Below are 11,031 nucleotides of genomic sequence, written 5' to 3' on the forward strand. Positions count from 1 at the left end.
ATTAGCTCTGCCAGAAGCACAACCAGCCTGCTGTTTATGCTGACCTCATCATTTCACACAGGAAGAGAGAAGCCAGAGAAAACATGCCAAAGCGACTGAATTCCACCCACTCACCCCCCGTCGCCCCCCACGACGCCAGGCCCCCAGCAGGGACAATGTTGCCGCATTCCCCCCAATGTTTCACAGCAGCGTCCCCGTCCCTACTTCTCTCCTTGGTCACTGCTGGGCCCAGGGCTGGCTCAGAGGACACCTGGATTTCTTTTGGTTTTTGGAAAAAGTAACTGCCCTTCACTGCTCACCAGGGAGTGACAGCCCCCAGGCTCCCTGTGAAGTGATCCTGTGAGGAAATGCAGGCATCTTTGATCTGTCACGATGCCTGTTGAATATTGTCCCAAAATCAGGCAGTGGGTTCTGCCCACCAAGATCCCAGGTTCCTAAACCCCCAGCTGGGGCTCTAAACTCCCCAGAGCCTGCCCCTGATGGAGGCCCCCTGGCAACCTGATTGCCAGGTCACAGGGCCAGCATCCACAGGGATGGGCCTGCTGAGAAGTGGGGGCCTGCCCACCCACAAGGCCCTCCAGGAAATTCTGGGCATAAAATTGGACTCTGAGGTGCAACCTCGTGCTGGTGCCAAACAAGCCACTGAGTGCTGGGGACATGCAAACTGAGGCATCCAGGATGCCTGATGAGGTGGGAGCTACCTTCTCCTTCTTGGCGGCCTCCATCCTGGCTCTGTGGTCCAGCATCTGCACAGTGGCCAGCCCGGGGGTGCTGGGACCCCTCAGCGTTCCCCAACAGGTCTCTGAAGCAGAAAAAGCCAAGGCTTCTTCCCACCAGGGGTCACGGCCAGCCCTGGGCCTCCAGGAGAATGTGGTCCACCTCAGGCTGGTTTGGGGTTTGAGGTTCAATCACAGTTTCCTCCTTTTCATCGTTCTCCACAAGTCAGCAAGCGTTCTCTTCTGGACCCCTCCCCACCGAGGCCTGGTCAGGCTGGGTGTTCCCCGGGCAGGTCCATTGCCTGGCTCTGGGGCAGTGTCCTCTGCACTGCGCAGCCTTCTCTCTGGACTGTGCTGAGCTGTGACGGCTTGCTGTGCATGAGACAGACTCAGCAGAAAAGGCCCTCTCCCCTCCTGTGGCTTGGGGACAGCTTTTCAGTAATTAGGCTGCAGGTGACTGTGTCTCGCACGTCCCAGCCGGCTTTTCCCAGGCTCAGTCTCCTCTCAACACTTCCTGCTCTGACCAGGTGTGGCATGGATGTTCTCCTGCCAGGGCTTCTGTACTCCTCAGAGGGCCTGCAGTTGCCATGGTGACCAGGGGCGGGCCCCCACAGGGCTGACCATCCTGTCATTAGAGCTGCCATGCAGAAAACTGGAACTGGTGGCAAAAGGCCTTCATCCCCATCACCATGGTGACTGCTCAATTGCCTTGTCACTGCCTGTGAAGACTTTGCCACCTGTTCAGTTCCCAGGACAGCGTCTCAGGGTCTCCCACACTCACATTCTGAGGAGCAGAGAGGCCCCGTGAGTCTGGGAACCAAAGAAAAGGCAGCAGGCAGCTTGGGTGCTGGCATAGCCAAGCCTGGGACTACCAGCGAGCTTCATGGTGGCCCTCCCTGCCTGCCATCCTGAAACCCGAACCGGAATAGAGGGCCTGGCCCACGTGCCCGGCTGAGGTCAACGCTGCAGGCACAGAGGCCCACAGGGAAGGCCCGGCTTGGGAGGCCTCAGCCCTAGGCCTGGATGCACCCCCACCCCCACAGCCCAAATGCCCCTGAAGCGGACAACCCCATGAACAATGAGTCTGGGAACCAAAGAAAAGGCAGCAGGCAGCTTGGGTGCTGGCATAGCCAAGCCTGGGACTACCAGCGAGCTTCATGCTGGCCCTCCCTGCCTGCCATCCTGAAACCCGAACCGGAATAGAGGGCCTGGCCCACGTGCCCAGCTGAGGTCAACGCTGCAGGCACAGAGGCCCACAGGGAAGGCCCGGCTTGGGAGGCCTCAGCCCTCGGCCTGGATGCACCCCCACCCCCACAGCCCAAATGCCCCTGAAGCGGACAACCCCATGAACAGAGCAGAAGCCAGGGTGCTGGAGTTGACAAGGCTGCGGCTCAGGTGGTCATTCAACAGTCTGGACCAAAATGAGGTGTTCCCGGTGTGAGACTCTGAGCTCTGGTGCACACACAGCGCTTCTCAATTAGGACTGGCCACTTCTCTAGTGCTCGGTGTGGCTGGTGGCTACCATATTGAATAGCGCTGGCATAGAGCGAAGAGGGATCAGGACCAAGCCCTGGGCCACTGACGCTCAAAGGCCCAGCAGAGGGAGCGAGAAGTGGCCAGTGAGATCTCTCCAGATGTGTACTGCACCATTTTAAAATTATCAACTTCCTACTGATCGTCATTAAGGCAGTTCCAGTTTTCCACTATCACCAACAAGGCTGCGGTAGAAATCTTTGTATTCCATCTGAGTAACCACATACAAATGTTTCTTCTGGATGGTTCCTAGAGGCTGAATTGCTAGTCCAAATGCTGCTTACATTTCACATTTTGGTACCTAGGACTACACTGTCCCCTCAGGTGGTTTTACCAATTTATGAAAGTAACCACATACAAGTGTTTCTTCTGGATGGTTCCTAGAGGCTGAATTGCTAGTCCAAATGCTGCTCACATTTCACATTTTGGTACCTAGGACTACACTGTCCCCTCAGGTGGTTTTACCAATTTATGAATACTTCCACCAACATCATTGGCTACGTCATGGCCAGTCCTTGAGATGACTAATCTTTCTGATATTTTTTGCTGATCTGTCATCTCATTATTTGAATTGCAAAATGCTGGACACCTTTTCATATGGTTATTGTTATTGCATTTCTTACACTAAGGATGATTCATCTGTTATTCAACTATGATGCTATTGAATTATCTTCAAGCTATCGCTTTATAGAAGACATTTTTATATTCTGTCCAAAAAACTATTAATCCTTTGTTAACTGTGCTATCCCATCTCCCCCAGCCTATTGTTACACTTACAACCTGATTAATAGTGTCTTTTGTGATACAGAAGTATCGAGTTTTTATTAATGTCAATCTTTGCCCTCTTGTTTTGGGACTTCATGTCTTATTAAGAAAAGCATTTCCAGCCCCCAAATTGTAAAAATGTTCTCCCACATTTCCTCCTAATATTTTTCCAAGTTTTTTTTAGACAAGGTTACTTCAAAAGGTTCATGGAAAGATTTGTATTATCTTTTCATTCCATTTTTCCATGAACTTTTTGAAGTGCCCACATATGTTCAGCACTTTAGTCTTCCAGGAATGTTTGTGTCTGGTATGCCTAGACATTCTCAGGGTATGCCTCATATTCTTACCTTTCTTCCAAAGTCTCCTTTCTGCTCTTGTAGGTCCTAGGACAGGTTTTTGTGTATGGTGTGAACCAGGAGTCCTAATACGGCTATTTGCAGGGAGGTGATCCTTTCCCGCTGATTTGTAACATTGACTGCACCCATATTTGTACTCCATTGTCTTATTTCTCTATTGCGAGGGAATAACTGTGCTCTTCTTACAGGGCACCTCTAGCTCCTGGCTGAGACTCCCCAAAATTTGATACCAAACTCACAGGTCTGGCTGCTTACCCCCAGACAAAAACCAAATAACCCAAAAGTCAAACGTTGGTAAAAATAGAAGTCAGCTTTTACTCAGGAATACCGGTGCCCTGAGGAGAGATGTCAGGCTAACCCATCTCTCCAGTAAACCTGAAGGAGTTTGAGAAGGCTAAAGCCATCTCAAAGACTCAGGTTTACTGAGGAGTTTTTAAAGAGGGGCAATGGAACGTGGGAAGTGGAAAGCAGGAGGGAGGGGCATGTGAGCAGCAAGGCTGTCCTGCAAGGTCTCAGGTGCAAAGTCTGACCAGGACTCTGTCTGCTTTCTGCTCCCATCTTTGCTCTTATCTCAGGGTCTGTGTAGTACATGAAAGCCTGCAGCTTCAGGCTTCCTGGGTTTCTCAGGGTCTGGATGGTATGTGTCTCGTGGAAAGTTTGCATCTCCAGGCTGACAGGAAAACAACTTTATATTCATGTAAATAATGTCATCTTGCCCTGTAACCAAGATTCAAAATATCAAATAACCATGGGAAAAGAGGGAACTCAGAGAAATGCAAGCTAATAAAAAAAAATAAAAAATAAAAAACTGTGTCCTTTTAAAATCTTTTAGAGTCCAGGTGGTATTTAGGTCCCAACATGGCTTCAGTCCTGTTCACTCCAACACTCCGGTCATTTTGCAGGTACCAGAGTACCTTAAAGTCCATTCCATCCAATCCTTTAACTTCCCCAGCCTCAGCAATCTCATTTGGAAAGTGGTGGTAATAGTATTGCCCCTGCCTGCTGCCACAAGATTGTCTAATCAAATGACAGAATGAATAGAGCATGCAGGAAAAGTCTGGAACCACAGCTGATCCGAGCCTTGTTAGAATAATTTGTGACCCTCCTGGAACAGGAGGTTGGAGGCTTGTGGGGAACTGCTTCAAGGCCATATCCCACTCCCCTCCCCATCTTCCTGGGAGGCCAAGGAGCGTTTATGATAGTTGCTTTTGTTTTAGTGTGTTACTTTTAGGTATAAGGCACAAGGACCCAGGGAGCTGCACTTTTGGGTACCCGTTCTTTTGCTGTCTGTGGAGTAATAACCTGTCTGAATGTAAAAGTGACTTGCTGTACTTGACCTGCCGTGTCGGGCAGGCCTTGGCCTTGGCTGTGCTTTGTGTGCTGGGCGTCTCATTCTGATGTCGATACTGCACTTTCAGTTTGTATAATTTTTTAGTTTTTTTTTTTTTAATTTTTGATATCTGGTGAGGCAAGTGTGCCCTCTTTTTTCTACAAAATTTTCTTTACCATATGCCTTTTATCTTTCATGTAAATCTTAGAATCTACTCATCTCATTTCAGAAAACAATGCTATTCATAATTTCATTGGAAATGCTTTGAATTTGTGGATTTGGGGATTTAGTTTAGAAAACTGACATCTTTATTATATTGAGTTTTCTCAAAAAGAAATATGACATGTTGTTCCATTTATTTAGGTCTTCTTTTGTGTCCTTCAGATGAGTTTATTTTTCTTGTACAAATCTTGCACTTTTCTGGTTAGATTTATTCCTAAAGAAAGACAATATATTTATTAGGGGAAAGAGCAAGTGTCATTATAATTAATATTGATTAAAACATTTATGATTCACAGAATACTTCTGAATTCATTTTGTCATTTGATCATACAATCTTGTGGCAGCAGGCACGGCTAATACTATTACCACCACTTTCCAAATGAGGTCGCTGAGGCTGGGGAAGTTAAAGGATTGGATGGAGTGGCGTTCTGTGCTCCTGGACCCCATCATCTCTCCCAGGGTGACGGAGATTCAAAGGATTACTTAAAGCCCATTTCTCCAGAGCAGTGAGAGGCCCAGAAGGGGTTAATCCCAGGAGCAATTCCTTCAAGGGAGGATTCCTAGGAGTAAGGCTGAATCAGGTTTTCTCTCAGTTTTTATTTTCCAGGCAAGAAAGTTACAGAAAAGGAACACAGGTGGTTACAAAAAGAACAACGAGATAATCGTCATGGCAACACTTAGTTCCCCAAGAAACTTAAAGAAATAGCTGAAGGTGAGATGAGGAATATCCCCCAACCATTAACCTTGAAGCCTTTAGCGCACATACTTTCCCATCATTAGTTTTAGCTGCACCAAGGACGACTGCCCTTACAGCAATCACTTTTTGCTGTGCTTTAATTTTCTTATCCACACCAGAGACTATTTAGTCCTGTGAAAGTTTTTTCTGTTTTTTTCCAAGCTTAGCATTTCTATGTGTAAATCTAAAAAGTTAGGCTATTCCTTAAACTACAGGGCTTTGGCCCTGATAAAACTAAGGGCAGTGGCCCCACTAAGCTACAACCTGATCTAAGGACTGTGGCCCTACTAATCTAAGGACTGTGGTCCTACTAAGCTAAAGGTTAAGGCTCTGTGAAATACATGCGCTTATCAATGTTAGTATCCTCCACAGTCCCCATAAGAGTTCCAAAGCCTTCTTCTAAGGACAGGGGCCAAGGCAGTCCCTCATGCAGAGGTCTCAGGTTCTGCTGCATGGCCCTGCCCTCTCTGGCCACAGTTGATTGGAATGTCACCTGATCCAAGGGCAGGGGCACTATACACTGGCCAGAGCTTTGTGGGGTGGCCTCATGGGGACATTTGCCCAACAGGGACTACTTGAAACAATGAGTGGTTTTGTTGGGGGCCACAAAGTGGCAGAATCTCTGAGCCACTCAATTCTCCCAAAGGAAAGTCTTCCATCCACCTCCCTGGGGTGGACTAGATGGTGGTACATTCCTGGCTGAAGAATCTGGGGAGCAGGCGGGAAGGGAGCCTCCCCTCCAGGCAGGAGCCTCTCCAGGACTCCCCTCGCTTCTTCTGGTCCCTCTCGCTGCTAAGCCCTCACCTTTCACCTGCCCAGACCCTCTTTACTTTACACATGCCCACCTCTGGCAGCATCTCCTCCTTGTAATTTTTCTCTCCCTGTTCCTTGTCTTTGTGTCATTAGTGTGGAGGCTATTTGGGATGGGGTTCCTCTAAACATATGTACTTAATCTTCCACGTTTTTAACCAGAAGTTTTCATTTATCTTGCTTGGGGTTTGCACACCTTCCTGAATCTGTGCCAATCACATGCTTCTCTTTTTCTGGTGTTGAAATCCTGCACTTTACTCTGGTTGGAAGGTTTTATAGCCTGTGTTGATTGCCTGAGGCCTGGGTCAGGTGCTCGTCTATAAACCAACTGCTGTAGCAATAGGGAGGGCTGGTTGATTGCCTCAGGCCTGGGATGTTGCCCATGGTGGCTGCATGTGGGCTAAGCCTCCTCTGCCACGTGCATGGGGTTTCTTTTGAGGACTTTTCCTTTGTGGGTGGTCACGGCCATCATTTGGTAGATTGTGTTTGGTGCACCACGCAGGAGTACATCTCGTGTTTCACCCTTCCTCCCATCCTCCTTTCTGCCTTCACGTGGCAGGTACAGGTGGGTTGTGGAGTGGGGGCACCCCTGCAGGCCTGCCACCTGCCCCTCTTTCCCTGCTCAGCAGACTCTTTCCCACTTTATCTGCAGGGCAGCCCCACAACCATCTGGGTACCATCGGCAGGAAAAGCCCCAAGCCTAAATAACTACATGTCCCAATTCCAAATTCTTGCATTCATCCAGCAGGACCTCCTGTCCATCCCTACCCCCCCCCCCAGGGGGGACAGGGGGGACTATGACAAATACAGGGGCACCCCTGCAGGCCTGCCACCTGCCCCTCTTTCCCTGCTCAGCAGACTCTTTCCCACTTTATCTGCAGGGCAGCCCCACAACCATCTGGGTACCATCGGCAGGAAAAGCCCCAAGCCTAAATAACTACATGTCCCAATTCCAAATTCTTGCATTCATCCAGCAGGACCTCCTGTCCATCCCTACCCCCCCCCCAGGGGGGGACAGGTGTGACTATGACAAATACAGCTTCTGGGAAGCCCCTGCAGGGGAAGCAGTCTCAAACAAGGGCACCTATCTCGTTACTTTCTATAGCTCCCACCGGCCCCCTGTCTTCCTTGGCTGTGATCCCTTCCTGCTCAAGTATACTCTTGTCCTTTCCCCTCCCTTGTTCTGACATCCCCATTCCTGCATAGCTGGTGGCAGAACTCAAACCTTTGATGGCAGACAATGTCTGTCTTCCCTATGGCCTGGAGAGCCCAGTGGGAGCCTGAGACATCTCAGTGAGAGGTCATGGTAGTGAGCAGTGTGCCTGGCTACTGGGTCTGCTGACTACCCCGATTGATGGCATCAAGCCTATGCACACAAGGCTTAGTGACCTAATCAGGCCTTGGAGGTCTAACCACATCAGTGTCCCCTTCCCATGCCCCTTTCCCAAATGAGCTGTGGAGGCTCATGTTACATTTATTTATTTATTTTTAAAAAGATGACCGTAAGGGGATCTTAACCCTTGACTTGGTGTTGTCAACATGACGCTCTCCCAAGTGAGCTTATCGGCCATCCGTATATAGGGATCCTAACCCGCGGCCTTGGTGTTATCAGCACCACACTCTCTCAAGTGAGCCATGGGCTGGCCCTCTCATGTGACATTTAGAGTGAAAACAGCCCAGCTGCCTTGGCTGACTGGATGAAGGGGTGTGGGGGCAGGAGCTATCGTGTGGCTGGGCTCTGCACCTAGACTGGGCCTCCTGAGGGTATGTCCCTTGATCCACTTTTTCCTGGCTCCCTGGGGGTTCTGCTGTGCAGCCAGGACGGATATCTTATGTGAGTTGGGTCAGGCCAGAAGGGTGGGTGAGTGTGGGTGCCTGCCCCACCCAGCGGGGCAAACTTATAGGGCCTGGGCCATTTGTCATGGGCAGTGTTACTCCAGTCCTGTGTGCAGATGGGCTTTTCTTCTAGGGCCCAGCACTGGAGGGGGTGTGTGTTGCCTGGACTCGAGAGCCTGTGCCATCCTACTCCTGTGCATGCTGCATTCATATCCTTAGCGCCCATTACTACAATCTTTTCTATCCCCCTAATTTCAGACTTACAGAACAGTTGCAAGTACAGTGCAATGAATTCCTGAACACCTTTCATCCTGATTTCTTAAACTTGCTTTACTGTATTTGCTTTATCTTCATTCATATATATATATATATATGAACCTTTAAAAGAAAGTTGCAGACATGATTTCCCTTTACTAATAAATACCCATGTGTATTTCCTAAAAACAAAGAATTCTCAGTGATCCAAATCAATACAAAACTATGATAATGTACAGACCTTACTGATGTCCTCCTACCTTCAAATCTCCACTTACCACAGTCTGTAGGACACCTTCAACCCACCATGAGCTCTCCTCCTTTTTGTCACTAGTGATAACGATACAGATAATCATCGCTGTTGTTACTTGTTAGACATCTACAATGACTAGAGCTTGGAATATAATGTTTTATCACTCCCAGCAACATGCTATTTTCAGTTTTACAGATGGAAAAAACACAAGACTCAGAGAAGGTAATGGTTTGCTCACTTTGGTGGTTTTGTGGTGCGGCAATGCTGGGACTGAATCCAAGTTGGGTGACATCTGGGGTGATGGAGTGGAAGACGTTAGATGGACAAGCTTGGGAACTGTGAAGCCAAGTGGCCGAGTGAGGCTTCCTGGGGCAATGGAGGCTGAGCAAGGCCAGAGTGGGGCAAGGAGAGTTGCCAGGGGTGGAACAAGGCTGCAAGAGAGTTTGTTAAACATTTCGGTGTTGATATCTGAACCCCAACTCTGCATCTAACAATTTTCCTAACCTGAATCTCAGTTTCTATGTCAGTAAAGTGGTAATAATAATAATACCTTCCTCTGTTTTTGTGAGGATTAAATGAGGTAGCACCTGAAGGGTGTGTGGTGTAAGGAAAATGCCAGGACAGCTACTATTATGTGTCGACTGAACACATTTATACCTATTCCATCTAAGCACTGCCTTCCTGATCCTTTCATACAACTTTTGGTGTCAAAGGAAAAAGGATTCCAGGGATATTCATCAAAAAGAGCTCTCACCTGCCCCCTATAGGGTAACTGTATCAGTTCAGGTGGTACAGGGCTGGACTGATAGTAGTACCCTGCCACACTGTTGGTCAGAGTATTGTGCCCACATCTGTGGGTGGCTCTGCCTGGCCACTGCCAATGGCTGTTCCTGATGTTAGCACAGAAATGGAGGGGATGTGGAAAAGCCCGTTCCACCCTCTGCACTTGGAAATACCCAGGGGAGAGGGTTGGTGAGGGAAGTGCTTAGTGAGTGGGCAGGTGGTGGAAACTTCCTTCAGCCACAGAGATATTTAGAGCAGTGGTTCTCAAAATCACTGCTCCCCAGGGCACATTTGGCAATGCTGGAGACATGTTTGGTTGCCACAATGGGGAGTGGCTTGCTGCTGACATCTAGTGGGTACAAGGCCTGAGATGCTGCCTGCAATACACAGGACTTCCCCTCACCCCCAAAGAATTATCCAACCCAAAATGTCAATGGCGCCCGATTGAGAAAACTTGATTTAAAGTAATGTTTAGAGTGATACTGTTGGTTTTTCCAATATATCATCTCCTTCCCATCGTCTCAGATCTGGCTGCTTTCAGCATGCTTGTGTGATCTTACTGCCAACTTCGAAAGATCAAGGTCCTTTCATGTGTATGTGTCCTGCAAGCTCCTTTCTGATTCCATGATGCCATTTTATATACAAGAGCCAGGTAGATGTGGCACTCTCAGGGAACTGTGAATCCCTCACCCCATCCACGGACTTGCATTAGTTCAACAACTCAAGCAAAACGAGGTTTTCCACATCACCGCGCAGCAGGCTGCTCCTTGCAACGTGGAGCTCAATTTCTGCCTTCTTTTGAGGTGAAGAGAGAGCTGCTACTCCGTGAGGTCCTAAAACCGCTTAGGCTCAGCCTGCACTCCTGCAGCCTCCTGCTGAGGGATCCCATGTGACCCGTCCTACACGTGGAAGGGGCAGTCAACGATCTGCAATCGGGAGGCACCCTTCAGGAATGCGTAGTTCTGATCTACAGAACTCCTCCCAGAAAGGCAATGCTCTCTCCTGTAGGGTTGACAGAGCGCTGGCGCGGCAGTGTTGCTCTAGGTCTCACTGCCCATGAGGAAGGTATGGGCTGCTCTCATGGCCCAGACGGGAGAGTGGGAGCGACCTGGACGGCCCACCCCTGTCCAGAGTGTCCCGGAAGGGCGCGAAGCGACCCAGCGCTGCCCCGGTGGTTCGTGGACTGGCCACCACAGCCCGGCCGGGTGCTGCCTACTTCAGGCGAGCGCGGTTGGGCCAGGCTTAAGCGCATGAGCGCCGCCCGGCCCCGGCTAAGCCGTGTTTCCGGCCTCTCATTTCTACATCCGGGGCGTGATAACCCCTCTGTCAGGCTTCGGGCGGCGGCCCCTGACCGGAACCGGAAGTGAACCCCGAGCAAAGGGGCGGCGGCCGGCGGCGGCCCCGTCAGCAGCCGGCGGCTGGGAGGCGGGGCGGCG

General features: G+C 49.7%; 1 protein-coding gene across 1 annotated transcript in view; it reads left to right on the forward strand.

Moving 5' to 3' along the window:
* Positions 1 to 10,845: 10,845 nt before the first annotated feature.
* YKT6 (YKT6 v-SNARE homolog (S. cerevisiae)) overlaps positions 10,846 to 11,031 on the forward strand; it is an 11,947-nt gene continuing 11,761 nt past the window's right edge. Inside the window, exon 1 of the mRNA XM_008575868.1 lies at positions 10,846 to 10,958. Coding sequence (XP_008574090.1) covers positions 10,846 to 10,958 — 113 coding nt within the window. The remainder of the gene's footprint in view (positions 10,959 to 11,031) is intronic.

The sequence above is a fragment of the Galeopterus variegatus genome, unplaced genomic scaffold (genome assembly GCF_000696425.1).
Source record: "Galeopterus variegatus unplaced genomic scaffold, G_variegatus-3.0.2 Scaffold1247, whole genome shotgun sequence".
Taxonomy (NCBI): Eukaryota; Metazoa; Chordata; class Mammalia; order Dermoptera; family Cynocephalidae; genus Galeopterus; species Galeopterus variegatus.